Source organism: Capra hircus, chromosome 20, assembly GCF_001704415.2.
Source record: "Capra hircus breed San Clemente chromosome 20, ASM170441v1, whole genome shotgun sequence".
NCBI lineage: Eukaryota > Metazoa > Chordata > Mammalia > Artiodactyla > Bovidae > Capra > Capra hircus.
Window position 1 is genome coordinate 13801770 of NC_030827.1, and position 19919 is coordinate 13821688.

At 40.0% G+C, this 19919-nt stretch overlaps 1 protein-coding gene across 1 annotated transcript in view; it reads right to left on the reverse strand.

Moving 5' to 3' along the window:
* NLN (neurolysin) overlaps positions 1-19919 on the reverse strand; it is a 95622-nt gene that overhangs the window by 45590 nt on the left and 30113 nt on the right. Inside the window, exons 2-4 of the mRNA XM_005694627.3 lie at positions 14235-14494; positions 10558-10706; positions 559-666 (exon numbers count right to left, since the gene is read on the reverse strand). Coding sequence (XP_005694684.2) covers positions 559-666; positions 10558-10706; positions 14235-14494 — 517 coding nt within the window. The remainder of the gene's footprint in view (positions 1-558; positions 667-10557; positions 10707-14234; positions 14495-19919) is intronic.

Genomic DNA, 19919 nt, shown 5'->3' on the forward strand with positions numbered 1-19919 from the left:
ATACTGTGCAGTGTCGTCCTATCTTGAAGAATGAGTTAATTCTGTAGCTGAGCTTCTGAACCTGGAAGATCTCACTGGGTATTAGATAAAGGAGAACATTTGAGAAGCTAATCTCTCCATTTTTAAGGTCCATGTATTACTCATAGAGGGTTTCATTCCAAAATGCTGGTTTTAAAAGTTTCCGTCATGAGGGTTTTATTACCAGTGCCCAATCTCTGTAAGCATAAAGGAATGACGGTACAAGTTGACTATTAAGATCTGAACTAGCTATCAGAGGATGTACAGCAGAATGGGGGGAGATAAACCCGGCACACACTAAACAGATAAAATCCACACAGAATTAAAGAACAATTAAGTTATCAGCTGTTTGACAGTCAACACGAGGTTAATAGGAGTTGTGGGATTTAAAATCATTGGCTACCAAATACATTGTAAATTGATCTGTACTATAAGTTATTTCCCACGTTACAAACATGTGTTTCCCAATTTCCTGTCTTTTTGTTGAATTTTTTAAAATTTATTCTTTTATTTTCTAATAAGAAAAAGAAACAAACTCACACTTTGTACTTGTTCTGGAAGATGGAGCCCATTCCTTTCGCCCATTTTAACGGATTTTTCCAAGTATCGTCTGGCTTCAGGCTTTATCTTTTCCAGATCACAGGTTTCCTGAAATTAAACAGTGTGACAACCTCTTTCATTTCTATTACAACAATGCATGGGTAAATTATAAACTACAAGGCCAAAGTAAAATTTATTCATCATCTCTGGTGGGCTGTGAAAGCACACAGGTGATTATGAGGCAGTCCTTTTGGAAAACCTAAGTTCTTGTATGCTTTAGTGAGCTTCTGCTTATTTAAAACAGAAAAAATGAAATAAAAAGCTAACCAGAATTTCCCTGCCTTGCATCAGAATCAAGTGTGCTGTACCACTTGAAATTGTGATAATAGGAATATTTGCATAATCTCATTCTGAGCGTTCTTTATGACTGAGTGGTCTTTTTCACAAAACATCTTTCTTATCACAAAGCATCTGGATTTAATTTTCTACCGTTTGCTAACCTGGTTTCACTTGAGAGGCGAGAATAGAAAATAATGGGCAAATTCCGCACAAATGGAAGGTAGGACTCTGTTGCCAGCATACCAAACAGGGACAGCTGGATAGAACACCAGCAAAGGGCTTCCAGAGCTTCAAAAATGCCTATCATTTGGCAAGAAAGATCAAGGGACCACGACAAGCTGCATATGAACAAGTATCTGGGGAAAATGAGCCAGGATATCACCAAGAGGAGGAGAGCTAGACAACACCTGTGAACCTGCGTGCAGCAGTGCACGCAACACTCACTAAAAAGGACCGAGGGCCCTGGAGGAAGAGCAGAAAACTCCCCTGGCCACAGCAAGGTAATAAACACACCAGATGTTTCTTTAAAACAGGCAGCAGAATACACATGGCACATCTGGGTGGCTGGTTAGTTTCTGGTCCCTGGGAGGAAAGAGGCTCCAGACAGATTCGGCAGGTGCAAAGGCTCTAGTGGGGCTGAGAGCTGATGAGGGACTTTGGTTTGTAGAGCCTTAGCACCCTCTCAGCTTCAGAGACCGAAGAGGGCTGCATTCGCTCTCCCTGAAAGACTTGGGCTGTTCACCTCAAGCTTTGTATCTTCCCACCTAATCATGTCTTTAAAATGCTCAGCTTTAGAGCTTGCATGTTAGACTGTTGATAGAGTTCTTGCTGCAACACGTCTGCAATTCCTTACATTCTGTTGCAGCAGGTAAACAGAGTTGTACTTTAACCGAGGGTACGATTGGGGGTGGCCAAAAAGTTCGTTCAGGTTTTCCTGAGAGATGGTATCAATCCAATCCAGTCCTTAATACAGCAATTTGTATCTCACTTTACCTACCAAAAAGTACTTTGTGCCATAGTACTAAAGTACTTATTGTACGTACATTACTCACAGTCTCCTCTGAGTTTATTCCCAGTGGAGGCAGAGAACAGTTAGACTTCTTTTTCCACAATAATCCTTTCTGCGTCCCTGGAGAATTTCTGAGCATGTTGGTATGAGTGGAGGTGGAACCCTCTCACCTGGTATTGGCACACACTGGGATGCCAGCAGCAGGTGGCTCAGGGCCAAGACACCCGGAACGGCGAGGGAGACAGCTGAGCTGGGGGCTGATCCCTCAGAGACGGCCAGTCGCTCAAATTACAGTGTTCATACAGATTTCTGGTGAACGTGGGCTGGCTGAGGCTGGCTTTAACAGCGCCAGGAAGTCTGTCCTGAGATGTGGGGCATGGCAACAAGAGTCCCCAGACAGGATGACACTACGGCTTGTAAGGCTGGGGAGAATCTAGGCAGTAGTTGTGTGCAGTGGAAGAGAGGAAAAAACAATCCCTGGTGAGAAGGGCCTGGCAAAGGCCAGGTACACTGTGAAGAACCCAAGGGGGCAGGCTGAGATCCAGGGCAGAGGGCCTTCCCATCTGGCAGTGGCGAGGCACAGAGCTGGGTAGCCGCGTGGGTTCTCAGGTTCCTGGCATTCACCTGGTCACAGGTGGCCCTGAGCTTAGGACAGAGGCTCATCAGAGGCCTCACCAGCAGACCTAAGCAGAATTCTTCCTCTCCTCCTATGCTTGATCAGCAGGTGCCCTCACACTCAGAGGGCTGGACTGGACATATCTGGTAGTTGCAGGGTGCTATCTCAGAGAGCCTAGAAGGGCGCTCAGCACAGTAAACTTAAAACTCCAGGCCTAAATTAGGTAACTACTTATTCTCCCCAAATAGGTAACCCACGTGTCAACAGGTGGAAGGATGTCCTGAGAAAAATCAGTTCTGAATTAGGTACAATTAAAAATGACCAAACTACATGTACTGAAATATTTGACTTACCACAAAAATGACATTTAACAAAAGTCTGATTCGATTATAACCAGACACCCTTTGCCTTTCAGACTCGAGGTCCTGGGAAATTTCCAGACGTCTCTGGTAGGAGTAAAGCACGTCTAAAATGTGCTTTGAAAGCACATTCCTATCCCAAAGCTGATCATAATAATATTCTCCCTTATAATCTCCAGGCAAGGTCAGAATTACTGCCCAAGGATTTTCTAAGAGGGAATCAGCCGACACTTCTAGACGGCTCTGATCCAACTGTATCTTCCTTCCTGAAAAAGAATTTAATCTCCTTGAACTTGAACCAGGTCTCAGGCCTCTTTGGTGTGGGCAGGCAGGGGCCAAAGTTCTCTGAAGTCATTTTCAAATTTATATAATCTGACAGCAGATCTTGCTTTATTATTTAAAAAATTTTTAATTTTATACTGGAGTATAGCCAGTTAACATTGTTAACTGTCAGGTGGTCAGCAAAGGGAGTCAGCCTTACATACACATGTATCCATTCTCAGGGGATCTTACTTTAAACTCTGTGTAACAAGATTAGTTTTCCCCAACTTCCTTCTGTAACTAAGAACTTTTATATACAAGTATGAGCACATAAACACACATACTCTTATATGTATGCTTTTGAGCTTCCCTGGTGGCTCAGTGGTAAAGAATCTGCCTGCCAAAGTAGGAGACACGGGTTTGATCCCTTGGTCAGGAAGATCTCCTGGAAAAGGAGATGGAAACCCACTCCAGTATTCTTGCCTATGAAATCCCATGGACAGAGGAGTCGGGTGGGCTACAGTCCATGGGGTTGCAAAAGAGTCAGATAAGACTTGACTTAACTAAGTAACAAAATACTCACTTCACAGATAAGAAAACTGAGGTTAAATTACTTCGTCAATATCCCATAGCTGATTAGCTGTAAAAGTGGGGATAGAAACAAATTCTTCTGTATTTGCAATGTCTTTCCCTTTCTTCTGCTTCTCATTTTGGTTTCTTTTTTCAATCACTTTTACTTGCTGTATTGGGGAAGCAATGGAAACAGTGACAGACTTTATTTATATGGGCTCCAAAATCACTGCAGATGGTGACTGCAGCCATGAAATTAAAAGATACTTGCTCCATGGAAGGGAAGCTATGACCAACCTAGACAGCATATTAAAAAGCAGAGATATTACTTTGACAACAAAGGTCTGTATGTCAAAAGTCAAAGCTGTGGTTTTTCCAGTGGTCATGTATGGATGTGAGAGTTGGACCATAAAGAAAGCTGAGCACCAAAGAATTGATGCTTTTGAACTGTGGCATCGGAGAAGACTCAAGAGTCCCTTGGACTGCAAGGAGATCCAACTGGTCTGTTCTAAAGTGAATCAGTCCTGAATATTCACTGGAAGGACTGATGCTGAAGCTGAAGCTCCAATTCTTTGGCCACCTGATGCGAAGAACTGACTCACTGGAAAAGACCCTGATGCTGGGAAAGACTGAAGGCAGGAGAAGGGGATGACAGAGGATGAGACGGTTGGATGGCATCACAGACTGATGGACATGAGTTTGAGCAAGCTCCGGGAGTTGGTGATGGACAGGGAAGCCTGGCATATTGCAGTCCATGGATCGCAAAGAGGTCGCTCGGACAGGACTGAGAGACTGAACTGAACTGATACTGTCAGGTTTTGTGCTACCATGGTGAGGAGGGCGTTCTCAGGCAGCTGCCTGCACTCTGCGCAGGAGGGCTGCAGAAGGGCCTGCTTGCTGACTCCTATACGCTGTCACAAGAGTCTGCTTTTGTGTAGGCCACAGGCAGAGTGAGAAACCGCACTACATGAGGACACATTTAGACTGGGACTAGTTCTGTTCTATTCAACATCATTTATGGAGCTCCAATTAAGTCCCACAGAGGAAGAAAAGATACAATAGCAAACAGTGTTACTCTGCAGTGAGTGAGAAGAGAGGGGAGTACTTGGGAGGCACAAGGGGACATTGGGCTAATGGGGAAACTAAGGCAAGGAAGTTGATGCTTTATATTGGATCTATTGACATTGAAGAGTCTGACAAAGGTACACGTTTCAATGTATTATGACCAATGACTAGACTTGTACATTTCAAAATCAAGAAGGCATGGTGAAATAAAGTGAAGTCGCTCCGTCGTGTCCGACCCTCAGTGACCCCATGGACTGCAGCCTACCAGGCTCCTCCATCCATGGGATTTTCCAGGCAAGAGTACTGGAGTGGGTTGCCATTGCCTTCTCTGATATATATTTTGAAAACAAATTAAATCCATCCTTAAACTTATGAAACAGAATGTTAAAACATTGTTGCCTTTATCTATGTAATAGGTCACCATTCCCTTGAATTTTGTGTTAAATATCTTCTTCTAGTTTTACCACTTACATTTACATTGTTTGGATCTGCCCCAGTGGCTCAGCACTAAAGAATCTTCCTGCAATGCTGGAGACTTGGGTTTGATTCCTGGGTCAGGAAGATCCCCTTGAGAAGGAAATGGCAACCCAATCCAGTATTCTTGCCTAGGAAATCCCATGGACAGAGGAGCCTGGCAGGCTATAGTCCATGGGGTCACAAAAGTGTTGGACATGACTTAGGGACAACACACTAAAATCCCACTAAATACATTGTTTACTTTTGCTCCTTTTGGCCTTTTAAAATGATATCTCGTTGTATGCAGTGTTATGGAGTTTCTTTTTTTCATTTGTTGTTACTAAGATTTTCCTCTGCAGAAAAGGCAGAAAAGGCAGAGGAACCAGAGATCAAATTGCCAGCATCTGCTGGATCATAGAAAAAGCAAGAGAGTTCCAGAAAAACATCTACTTCTGCTTTATTGACTCTGCCAAAGTCTTTGACTGTGTGGACCACAGCAAACTCTGGAAAATTCTTAAAGAGATGGGAATACCAGACCACCTGACCTCCCTCCTGAGAAATCTGTATGCAGGTCAGGAAGCAACAGTTAGAACTGGACATGGAACAGCAGACTGGTTCCAAAAAGGAAAAGAAGTACGTCAAGGCTGTATATTGTCACCCTGCTTATTTAACTTATATGCAGAGTACATCATGAGAAACGCTGGGCTACAAGAAGCACAAGCTGGAATCAAGATTGCCGGGAGAAATATCAATAACCTCAGATATGCAGATGACACCACCCTTATGGCAGGAAACAAAGAACTAAAGAGCCTCTTGATGAAAGTGAAAAACGAGAGTGAAAAATTTGGCTTAAAACTCAAAATTCAGAAAACTAAGATCATGGTATCCAGTCCCATCACTTCATGGGAAATAGATGGGGAAACAGTGGAAACAGTGGCAGACTTTATTTTTTTGGGCTCCAAAATCACTGCAGATGGTGACTGCAGCCATGAAATTAAAAGATGCTTACTTCTTGGAAGGAAAGTTATAACTAACCTAGACAGCACATGAAAAAGCAGAGCCATTACTTTGTCAACAAAGGTCCATTTAGTCAAGGCTACGGTTTTTCCAGTAGTCATGTATGGAAAGTGAGAGTTGGACTATAAAGAAAGCTGAGCACTGAAGAACTGATGCTTTTGAACTGTGGTGTTGGAGAAGATTCTTGCACGTCCCTTGGACTGCAAGGAGATCCAACCAGTCCATCCTAAAGGAAATTGGTCCTGAATATTCATTGGAAGGACTGATGGTGAAGCTGAAACTCCAATACTTTGGCCACCTGATTTGAAGAAGTGACCCACTTGAAAAGACCCTGATGCTGGGAAAGATTGAAGGCGGGAGGAGAAGGGGATGGCAGAGGATAAGATGGTTGGATGGTATCACCAACTCGATGGACATGAGTTTGAGTAAACTCCAGGAGTTGGTAATGGACAGGGAGGCCTGGAATGCTGCAGTCCATGGGGTCACAAAGAGTCAGACGTGACTGAGCGACTGAACTGAACTGAACTGAAGATTTAGTCATGCTGTTGCATGTTGCTGTGGCTTATTTTCTTCACTACTATAAAACATTCTATTGTAAATATATTACAGTGTATTGACCCATTTTCCTTTTGAGGGAAATCTGAGTTGTTTCAGTGTTTTGCTGTTATAGATCAGGTTGTTATGAATACATGTTCAATTTCACCTGTGGACAAATGGAAACTATTTTTAGGTAAATGCTGAAGTGGGCGTGGGGAGGGTGTGCTATGTTACAGAGAATGTAAGATCCAACTTCATAGGATTAGATTTTTTTCTGAATTAGTTATTACTATTATTTAAAAAATCAGTTTACCCATGTACTAGCAGTGCACAGATATTCCCATTGATTCCTGTTTGCACAGACACTTGGCACCGTCAGACTTTCATTTTTGTCAATCTAGTCAGTGAAGAATCTGACTGCAGTCTTTATTTGAACTTCCCTGACTTAATGAGGTTAAGCATTTTTTTCATGTTTAATTGCCATTTGTGTTTCATCTGAACTACCTTCCATGTCATCTGCTCACTTTTCTATTGGGATGCTTGTCTTTTTTACTGATTAAAGTATTACCTTATATATCACAGGTACTAATGCTTTGCTAGTTTCATGTTTTGCAAATTTCTTTTTTTAGTATTTGAATTTTTTTTTGTATTAGTGTTTTTTCACTTTATTAATAGAAGTTCTTTATTTTAATGTAGTCATGTTTATCAGACTTATAGTTAGCACTTTTGGTGTCTTTTTTTAAGAAATACTTCCCGGCTCAGATGTCATGAAGGTTTATTTCTATATAAACTGCCAGAAGCTTTAAGTTTAGTTTTTTAAGACTTTAATCCATTAGGGATTGTTTTTCATTTGGTTGTGAGGAAGCAATACGATATTTTTTGCCCCACATGGATAGCCCATGTCCTTGCATCAATTACTGAAGGCCTGTTTTTTTAATTTGTTACCATTTCTTACTTCAGTTTGAGGAACATTTACTAAATATTTACTGTACTTTGTACCAGGCACTCTGCCAAAGATGCAAAATAAAACCAAATGTGACACCTTTTTCCCTTGAGGGCTTTCACATAAAGTCTACGTGACTTCTGGCAAGTATTTACCAACCACTTCCATGACTTGGAGAAGGAACGGCAACCCACTCCAGTATTCTTGCCTGGGAAATCCCATGGACGAGGAGCCTGGTGGGCTACAGTCCATGGGATTGCAAAGACTTGGACATGACTGAAAGACTAACACTTTCACTTCTTTTCCATGACTCTTGGAAAGTTACCATTTCTGAGCCTTAGTTTCTCTACTTATAAAAAGGGATACTTCACAAGATTGGTATGAGAGTTAAGCTAGATAACTATATTGCTACATAACTGTAAAGTAGCATTACTAGTCACGCTTGGGAAGGAAGTAGGAAGGCTACAGCATGCTGGTTAGTCTCATGCCTTACTATTTCATCCATCATTTAGTCAAGAACTTGCTTATTTTAAAGGTTGTGAAACAAGACTGTGAATCTGATGATACTCCCTAGACTGTAATGTGGTGTCCCTTGAATCTGGGAGATTGTCGTTGACTAGTCAGTCAACATGGTTTTGCAGAAGTGATGCTATGTGACTTCTGAGGTCATACAATGCAGTGCAGCTTCTGTGTAGAACATGCTGTAACATCCGTGTTGAAGCCTTCTGTCTCCAGGAAAAGAAGTCCTACTGCCTGATGCTGCCATGCTGGGAGGAAGTCCAAATTAGCCCACAGAGAGACACTATATGGAAGTGCCCTGAGGGGACACGAAAACAGAGATATCTGGCTGGTCTACGTGCTCCAGCCACCATGGCCTGAAATCACACGCAAGACTCCAAGCCAGAGCTGCTCAACTGACACTTTCCTGAATTCCTGACCTATACAAACTATGAGAGAAGATAAAATGACTGGTACTATTTTCAGTCACTAAGTTTTAGAGTTACATGTTATATATATACATCCACAGATAACTAGAATGCTTACCGGGCACAGATTTTGCATTAACGAACTGTGAAAAAAAGTAATTTCATGCTTCCTTTCATCAATCTTAGGTGAAAAATAACAGGAGCTTAGTTACATCTAACTAAGATAATACATTTGATTATTGGCTACATTGGTGGTACCTTGAGATTATTATTTAGCACACCCTCGTTCAGGTAGAGCAAGGCTGAAATTGATGACTCTACATAAATGTAAAATCCTATTACTCAGTCTAATGAAGGCTTTATGTATTGTATCATGGTTGCTCTATTTTTACTTAGAGGAAAGTTAAAGGAAAAAATAAACAGAAGATTTAAATACATCTAACTTTGTTAGGTATGAATGGTGTGAGATTTATCATCTGTTCAAGCATCCAACTCTAGCAAAGAACTGAAACTGATAGTTCTAAATTTTTTAAAATACCAACTGAAAAATATTACTATTTGTCAAGGTAGGTATTTAAATTTACCAAATAAGGTCCAGTACATAAACAAGCACAGTGGTTATTTAGTGGGATCAGAGGCCAATACATACAAAATATAAAAGTTTAACAAAGAAATCTAAAGTGACAAACCTCCCAGATCTTGATGATATTTATAGGAAATCAGAGAAGGTGGAAAGGTAACAAAAACAGTAGACTCAAGTAATAACATTAAGATTGCAATACCTTTTTGAGGCTAGAAAATCCCAAATGAGAACTCAGAAGTCAGGATTAAAAAATGCTTAATCAAAGAAAATTAGAAAATACTAGGGGAAATTTCTATAGTACATACATAATATCCAGATAGAAAAGAAATTAGATTATTCTGGGATGCAATAAAAATCAGCAACTATAAGGGCCATGATTTGTATAGAATAACAACTGGAGTCAAAAGTTGAAAAGAGAACAATTTAGTAAAAAATAGTCAGAGAGTTATTTTATGTTATTTTTAAAGTGCCAAAGATGAACAATTATGAGTCATCATAGATGAACACAAATTAAGGGTGAAAAATGTCTGACATGAAAAAATAGCACATATGTCTTACATGTCTAAATAAATTTTTGATTACACATGCCACAGTGAATTACAAATAAAAAATTTGAAATAAAACAGCTCTTAATTTCAATTCTTGTCATAATTTGCTAAAAAGAAAACAATCTTAGAGATTTTGCATATGCAACATGCAAAATTAACAAAAATGCCTAGGACTGTAACACCTTGGTTGTTTTCCAAACAAATTGCTGAGAACCATGAAAATAAAAATTCAAAGCAAAGACATGATGAAAATGCTAGGAAGCAAATCAACATTGGTGATGAAAAGAGTGAAAACACTCAAAGGAGACCCACCTAGAGATTTCATAATCCATAATCTCTGTGAGTCCTGAGAAATGTAAGAATGACAGAGAGGAATGTCTCCGGCATGCAGAATCAAACAGTAAGTCATCAGTTTTACGGCCCAAACCACATGATTATTTACAGACAACTCAACTCCATTTGAGCTGCAATTTTTTAAAAATTCAAAGAAGTTTTTCCATTAAACTATTAAAGTTCATGATAGTTAAAAAGTCTTAGATTTATAGATGTACACTCTTTTATTATACTTGGTCTTAAAATTTTTTAATGAATGTAATTAGTAGCTCAACATAAACCTAAGTGGCATAATATAACACTATGTTGTGCCCTCTATTATAATAATTAGAAACAAAATCTAGGCACATTCAAATACTTTTTATCATTGGTTAAAGGCTTTTCTGTCTTTATGGTTGGTTTTTTTTCCCTCTTAAAGGAGTCATAAGATCATTTACCTTTAAATGAACAATTCTCAGAAAGATATCTTGTCTCATGCTCATCTCAATATCAAAACGAGACAGTCTTTTGTCTGCTTCTGTACTTGCAGCTCGTACTTCTTTGTCAGAGGAGACATGTTGGGGAAAATCTAGCATGGTTCGTTCCACTGTTAATAGAGGAAAAAAACCACAAGGACTCATCAAGTTGGTGTTAAGAGAAAAACTTCATACATAGGTGAATGATTATCCTAATATACGTCTTTATTATATATTTTCTCTAAAAGCTCCTAAGGCTTTTGAGAAACAGAGTCTAAAATAGGACTTTGCTATTCCAGGGGCATTGCTAAGAACAGTAAGGGTGTGCACTGAGGAATTAACGAAGTATGGTTAGAGTGCAATTTATTATCTGGGAATGTAGAGGGGAAACAAGACGTCCTTTTTTAAAAAAAAATTTTTATTGGAGTATAGTCGACTTACAAAGTTGTGTTAGTTTCAGGAGTACAAAAAAGTGAATTAGTTACACGTATACATATAACCCCTCTTTTTTAGATTCTTTTCTCATATAGGCCATTACCAAGTATTAAGTAGAGCTCCCTGAGCTATACAGTAGGCTTATACTAGTATCTATTTTCTATATATATAGTACGGTGTATACATCAATCACAATCTTCCAATTTAAAAGATATAGTTCTCATACTGAGGCATTTTATAGTCTGGGAGTTGGGGGTAGGGAACAGTATATGAAAAGATAAACAATAATACCAGGACAGAGCAGCGTAGCTGTCAAATGAATGGGACAGGAACTCAAAGGCAGCAATACCAAGGGCTGAGGCATTAAGCCGTGCCCGTGGAGAAGGCTGGACCTTAGAGGATGGGAGGGGCGAGAGGAAGAGCTCGGCTGGGGACTGGAGAAGTAGAGGCCGCAAGCACGGGGACTGGCAAAACAAAGCATGTTTAAGGAACAAGCAGGTGGTTTAGAGGGATGGGTTTGTTTAGAAAAGTTCTTAACCTTTACTCTTAATCTAACCAAAGTCATGAACCCTCCCCCAAATGTAGGCATTCATACAAACATAAAAAGCTGCAGTGCATATAATTTCAAATGATCCTCAGAAATCTCAATGGACATATCCAGTAAGCAGCTGAATATTGGGGTCTTCCTGTTAAATGATAGTGGTAATGTTTTCTGTTCTCACTTTCCCATGTCAAACTTGGTAGTTGGATTTTTCAAACATTTGTATTTTGACTTTAATTAGGCAAAAATCTGATGTCTTGAAATAATCCATATTACAGCAAAAAAAAAAAAAGAGTATCATTTACAGGGAAGTTGTGGCTATGTTGTGACAATTAACATATTTTAATTTTTAGCACTTTGAAGGTATTGTAAATAGGTAAAATTTACACATGTGATACATGGTAGATGGCAAAGCTACCCTTTACATACCAAGGAACTGTCCAGTTAAACAAGCTACCTTATGCATATCAGTCCTCTTATAACATGGTTACAAAGAAAGCTATAAAATGCCATAAATACCTGAACAAATTCATAGTGCCTGTTTTTTAAAAAATTCGATAGTTATTTTAAAAAATCTATTCTGAAATTAAAACATTTTTATGATTAACCTATGAAGAGAAATTCACAGGAGAGGGAGAACAAATATCACAAAACTAAAGTTATATTTAAAAGATGTATGATTTGGGGAGAAAAAGCAGAATTTAAGATCATTCTGTTTTAAAAGATTTTTTCCCCACCTATTTTTACATTTCTTAAATGCATAAGCTATTACCCTGGCACAGCATCATAGCCACAATTGACTGAAAATGTGAGCATGTGAACCAAGGACAAACCACTCACAAGGAGGAAGAGGCATGTGAAATTGCCTGCTGAGAAAGCTCTGCTGAATGGGGATCAACTTCCTTCTTTTGATCTTTTTCACTGAAGATTTTAAGTTCAAGCCTTGTAGCAAAATTTAGTGGCCATTAATGAGAGTGAAAAAAAAAGTCACTGAGTCATGATTTTGTGTGACCCCATGGACTGTAGCCCAACAGACTCTTCTGTCTGTGGAATTCAGGCAAGAATACTGGAGTGGGTAGTCATTCCCTTCTCCAGAGGATCTTCCTGACCCAGGGAAGGAACCCTGTACTGTATGCAGATTCTTTACCATTTGACCCACCAGGGAGAAGAGGGTGGTAGAAGGTGAGACGGATAGCATCAGCAACTCAATGCATATGAATTCCAGCAAACTCCAAGAGATAGTGAAGGACAGGGAAGCCTGTTGTGCTGCAGTCCATGGGGTCACAGAGTCAGAAATGACTTAGCGACTGAACAAAAACGAGTGAAGAAGCTGGTAGTAAGTGGCCGAAACTGAAACTGAAATGCAGAGGGAAGAGAAAGTAGTCAGCCAGTCCCTACGTCAGGGTAGGGAACTCTTGGTATGGGTAAAGAGGTGATGTGGTCACTAGGGCTGCTTAAGATTTGGACAACCTTCCAAATTCCAGAATTCATACAGATGTTTATGATATTCAGTTATAGCTTATGTTCTTAGCCCAGTTACCACACAGCCAAGATTGTTAAGGCATAATTATCCTACAAAATTCTTCGAGATAACTGGCATGATTCTTCACTCCTTATAATTCAAAGGGTCTAATAGTTATATTGGGGGTTTCCTAGGTTGGGCAGTGGTAAAGAGTCCGCCAGCAATGCAGGAGATGCAAGAGGTGGGTTCAATCCCTGGGTCAAGAAGATCCCCTGGAGCAGGAAATGGCAACCTTTTCCAGTATTCTTGTCTGGAAAATTCCAGGGACAGAGGAGACTGGTGGGCTGCAGTCCATGGGGCTGCAAAGAGTCGGACATGACTGAGCAACTGAACACACAATAGATTATAAAAATAATATATTTTATGTGTAGGAAATATGGAAAATAGAGAAAAGTATAAAGAGTAAATTAAAAATCAACTATAAACTTAGTACCCAAGACATTGGACATTATTAAAATTTGTTTTCTTTCTCTGTCCTTTTAATGTTACTAAATACTGTTCCTAAACATGATTTTAATGCCTGTATACTATTCCAGAGGGTGAATATACCATAATTTATTTAGCTATTCTACTAGTTGACACTTAGCAGTTAGCTGTTTCCAAGCTTTTGCTATGATAGAGTACCTGTTTATACATAAATTTATACATGATTTTTCCTATATCTGGTTATTTCTTAAATTATACCTAAATGGGGAATTAATTATTGGACTAGGGTATGCACTTGTTAGGGCTTCCCTGAGAGCTCAGTGGGTAAAGAATCTGCTTGCAATGCAGGAGACCCCAGTTCAATTCCTGGGTCAGGAAGATCCCCTGGAGAAGGGATAGGCTACCCACTCCAGTATTCTTGGGCTTCCTTTGTGGCTCAGCTGGTAAAGAATCTGCCTGCACGTCTTAAAAAGTTTTGATAGATATTGCTCTCCAGAAAGCAGCTGTAACAAGAGTGTATATTTTATAGCACCTCAGGTCACATAATAAAATTTTTCACCTTAGGTAATATAATTCTAAGCAATTATGAATCATTAATCATTTAAGCAATTACAAATCATTATGTAAAAATCAATGTCTTGTAAAATTGGAAAATAAATTGTCGAGTCGGGAAGCATAAAATGGTTTATGATGCCCACAGAATGAAATATTGATATGTTTTTGCATCCTACTCACCTATATATTTCACTTCTACGTCTGCCAGTGCCTGCAAACAGTTCTCGTAAGTTACCTCCTTAATGTCAAGCATTCCAATAGCATCGTACACCTGTTTGGTCTGCGAGATGAGCTCCTCAGTTCTTGTTTTAATTTGCTCTGGTGAAAGATCCCATCTTAAAACATTCCTACCAGCTGCCATATAGGAAGACATTGCCTGAAGGGGAGACATCTCTTCTCTTCCTAAAGTCATTCTGAATAAAATTCTGGAACCACCAACTCTAAAAACAATCAGAAAAGGATAAAAATTAGGCATTTTGTTGGTTCAAAGTCAACAGATAAATGTGTATTATTTAATTAAATTTTAAATTGGGAAGAACTTTTTATTCAAATTAAGCAAATTTCTTTCCGGTGAATACATATTCATGAAACTAAATGCTCTTGTATTTACTTGTTTTCTTGACTAGTTACAGAGTTAATGGAATTTGGACTTTCCAAACACTGAATTAGTTATGTAATTAAGTCAGAGAAATAAAGTTAGGTGTCAAAATATTGATAATTGTCCTTTATAAATTAAACCAGTAGTCTTTCTTTTTTTTTAATTTAAATTTTATTTTTTTACTTTACAATACTGTATTGGTTTTGCCATACATTGACATGAATCCACCACAGGCGTACATGAGTTCCCAACCCTGAACCCCCCTCCTACCACCCACCCCATATCATCCCTCTGGGTCATCCCAGTGCGCCAGCCCCAAGCATCCTGTATCCTGTATCGAACCTAGACTGGCAATTCATTTCTTACATGATAGTATACATGTTTCAGTGCCATTCTCCCAAATCATCCCACCCTCTCCCTCTCCCTCTCCCACAGAGTCCAAAAGTCTGTTCTTTACATCTGTGTCTCTTTTGCTGTCTAGCATACAGGGTCATCATTACCATCTTTCTAAATTCCATATATATGTATTAGTATACTGCATTGGTGTTTTTCCTTCTGGCTTATTTCACTCTGTATAATCGGCTCCAGTTTCATCCACCTCATTAGAACTGATTCAAATGTATTCTTTTTAATGGCTGAGTAATACTCCATTGTGTATATGTACCACAGCGTTCTTATCCATTCATCTGCTGATGGACATCTAGGTTGCTTCCATGTCCTGGCTATTATAAACAGTGCTGCGATGAACATTGGGGTACATGTGTCTCTTTCAATTCTGGTTTCCTTGGTGTGTACGCCCAGCAGTGGGATTGCTGGGCAGTAGTCTTTCTTATTTAAACATTTTTCTCTTGCTAATATTCACCTACTATGTATGTAAACTCAATATTTTGATATTCAGGAAGGAAGTATTTTCAAAATTATTTTTATATTGAACAATTTAAAAAACGTATTACCAAAATTTCATGTAAATCAACTATGTTGATATGAATTTATGACTTAAAAAATAAAATCTGGTAGATATTATCCTAAAGATAAAGGTAAAAAAAAATTAAAAATTATACCAATCCTTTAACCCCTTAAAATACTGAAATTAAAAATTGATGCCATATATTTGCATGTATAGTTATAATATGGAATTCTTGAGCTTATAAATAAAAATATTATAATAGCTAACATTTATTGTGTTTAGGTACTGTACTGAATGTTTTTCAGTTAAAACTCATAATAACCCTATGAGGTAGATATTGTGGGTTTTCTTTTAGCCAGTTCAGTTCAGTTCAGTCTCTCAGTCGTGTCCGACTCTTTGCGACCCCATGAATCGCAGCATGCCAGGCCTCCCTGTTCATCACCAACTCCCGGAGTTCACTCAGACTCATGTCCATCGAGTCAGTGATGCCATCCAGCCATCTCATCCTCTGTCGCCCCCTTCTCCTCCTGTCCCCAATCCCTCCCAGCATCAGGGTCTTTTCCAATGAGTCAACTCTTCACATGAGGTGGCCAAAGTATTGGAGTTTCAGCTTTAGCATCATTCCTTCCAAAGAAATCCCAGGGCTGATCTCCTTCAGAATGGACTGGTTGTATCTCCTTGCAGTCCAAGGGACTCTCAAGAGTCTTCTCCAACACCACAGTTCAAAAGTCAAGGGGGTTCTAAAACACAGAAAAGTTAAGTAACTTGCCCAAGGTCACACAGCCAGTCCATTTTAAAGGAGGTCAGTCCTGGGTGTTCACTGGAAGGACTGATGCTAAAGCTGAAACTCCGATACTTTGGCCACCTCATGCAAAGAGTTGACTCATTGGAAAAGACTCTGATGCTGGGAGGGATTGGGGGCAGGAGGAGAAGGGGACGACAGAGGATGAGATGGCTGGATGGCATCACGGACTCAATGGACATGAGTTTGAGTGAACTCTGGGAGTTGGTGATGGACAGGGAGGCCTGGTGTGCTGCGATTCATGGGGTCGCAAAGAATGGGACACGACTGAGCGACTGAACTGAACTGAGGATTAAAAACCAAGAAGTAGAGAGCCGGAACCTACTCTTTTAACCAGAATACTAAACTTAATTCCTATTATCTTACAAGACCCCAAAACGACCTTATGAGGTAGGCAGGACAATATTCCCCTTTAATAGATGATGCAATTGAGGCTGAGAAAGGCTGAGTGACTGACTCAATGTCGTTTGTTCAACAAATACTTATAAGCATGCACTGTGTCTACTCCTTGTTATAGACACCAAAGACAAAAAGGCAAATTGACTGGGACCCTTCTATTTATAACATATATAATTTATAATATAGTGAAGACAATTGATTAATAGTTAATTGTACTACATTGAGATGAGTTTTATAGGGTAAACAGGGAGAACTCTGAAATATCACAGAAGGAGCTTTTCTAGAAAGATTTTCTAAAAGGAACAATGACCAAGCCAAGATGTGAACAATGTATAGAAATTATCCAAAGGTAAAGACTGTAAGGAATGAAAAATCTGAAAAGCTTAAGGATGGACTCGAGAATGAAGAGCCTTGGGAATCATTTAAGAGTTCAGACCTACTCTAAGAGTCACAACAAAACCACTGAAGGGTTTTAATCAGATGAGAGACGAGAAAAGACATGTTTTAAACAAATCACTCAAATTATAATGAGTTGAAATGTTTAGAAAAGAGGGCTCATTCCAGAGGAAAGCTGTGATGAGAACTGGGGCATAATATTATGGAATACCTCACTAGGAAACAGGGGAATTGGAGTGACTCAGAAGATATTCAGGAAGTCAAGTCACTATGACTTGGTACTGAACGCGTTTTAGGAAGAGGTGAGATGGTGTCTAGCCTTCTCTCCTTGAACTAGAGGGACAGACAGAGGCACCATTGCTAAACTAGGGAACTTAGACAAAGGAGGAGGCTCTCTGGTGGGACACAGAGAAATTCAGTTTTGGACGTGCCAAGTCTGAAGCGGCTGTGGTGCAAGTCAGCAAAATCCGTTACTGTTGAATGTAACTGGAGTGACATGGGTGGCTGAGCTGGCCCAGGGGAATTTGCAGAGGGAGAACAGACCAACCGGACTCTAACTCTAGTTTAATCATTGAAACGGAAGGAAAGAAAACCAAGTAGGAAGGGGTCAAGGAACTGTGAACAGTGAGCAGTGAAAATGGGAGGGGTGGAGGACAGTGTGATGGATGAATTTCAAGAAGACGCAAAGTCTCTGTTGAATTCAGCAACAGGAATGTCACTGGTGACTCTGGCAAGAGCAGTGTCAGCCAGGTGGAAGGGGTGGAAGTCAGATTACTACGACTGAGGGTATGGAGGTGAAGAACCAGACAGAGTGCACCTCAGCAACTCTCCATGGAGCTGGCTGTGAGAACTGAGGGGTTCTCTTTGTCTCTTTGTCTCAGCCAAAGACAAAGAAAGGTACATTATTAACATACGAGAAGCCTTAACCATCTGACCCCTTAACCGTCTCTCCTAATAATTGATGTCTCCTATGTGAAACATACTGGTTGATAGTTACACTCAAGACTGGCAGACTATTTTCCAATGTATTTCAACATTTCTCCTTCAACCAGCTGAGTTATATATTCACCAAGAGTCAAGTTTATTTGTTACAAAACTGTTTATACTTATTATACTCATTTTCATGTAACTGAAGTATTTAACTGATTAAATGTGTGCCAAAAGAATGATCTGTTGTTTAGGTCAACTACCTTGGGAACACTTTAAACATGACAGTTACTAAAAAGCCAACCAAAAAACCGCTGTTAGAGAAGATTTAAAACAGAACTACAAAGATTCAGCAGGTTTCTTAACTCAGATTACTTATGCGTGTCTGGAGTGTGCTTGCTTCACTTTAAAGAGACTGAAACTGGAAGTGAAAAATAATGCATTTTTGGTAGAGTTTACTCAAGGGCAGTGAGGAACGCCGATCAAGTGATTCACATTTAACAAAAAGGCCTTGCTCTTCCATCAAAATATTTTAAAATACTCATTTATGTTCTGTTTGAATATATTATTTGAGCAATTTGTGATTTTTAATGATTCTGTGTGAAACCAGTTTTTTAAATTACTTATTAAATGACATCTGGGTTTGGTTTGGGAAGATCCCCTGGAGAAGGGAACAGCAACCCACTCCAGTATTCTTGCCTGGAGAATCCCATGAACAGAGGAGAGCCTGGTGGGCTACAGTCCATGGGGTCACAAAGAGTTGGACACAACTGAGCGACTTCCACTCATTCATTCACTATTAAATGACATGAAGTGGAACTTCCCTGGCGGTCCCACGGTTAAGACTGTACCTCCACTGCAAGGAGCATGGGTTTGACCTCTAGTTGAGGAACTAAGATCCCACATGCTGCATGGCTGGCCAAAAAAAAAAAAAGGGGGACATATGGGGCAAGGTGCTAATGGAGGTAGGAAGAAGCGGCATATGTCCCTAGGCAGAGCACACTGTATGAGACAGGAAGAGAGACTGTAGTCTAAGCAGAATCATTGAAACAGGTAATATGGAAGTAGTTAGGCTATACTAAAAACGATTAGATGTCGGAATTTAAGAAACCAAAGGTTAACCCTGACGAGAACCACGATATTTTCCTGGAAGTGGATGACTGATATAGTTGAAGAGTGCAAAGAACTGACAGCCCGGTCCTGGATGGATGGTCTTTGTGAACACTGGAGTCAGCAGTCTGATGGCTGGGCCTGGGAGCAGAGAAGAAGACTGAACCAGAAACTAAAATCGTCAAAGAACTGGGAGGACCAACCAGGTGGGTGGGAGAGGACATCATGAGCAGGGTACTGTGAGCCTCAAAGGCACTTTTACGGCGTGGTGAAGAGGTGCTGGCCTGTGAGCAGATCTGGGGGTAAGGAGGCAATCGGGAACAGAGAAGATATCAACCTTTCCTCCTTACTTTGTGATATGCGGTGTGGAAGAAAGAGGGATATGCGGAAATACTTTCCTCAGAGCTGAATGGATTTCAATAAATGTTAGGAGGAGAAAAGAGGATCCAGAGAATATGAAAAAAAGGAGGAGTCTGTTTCCCATGGGACAAGGGCTCTGGAAATAACAAAGGATCAGTCCAAGTACTTCCAATAGCTAAGCATGTGTTTTTTTTGTCCAGCTATTCACCTCTTCCCCTATCTGATCACATACAACTTTCTTCCCAGGCCCCATGCATCCCTGACCCTCAGCACTGCTGTGAGAGAAAGGGGTCTCATTCCTCCTGAGTCTAAATGAGCAGGCGGCTGTCCTTGACCGCAGCTGGCATCCATCGTAGAGAATGAGTG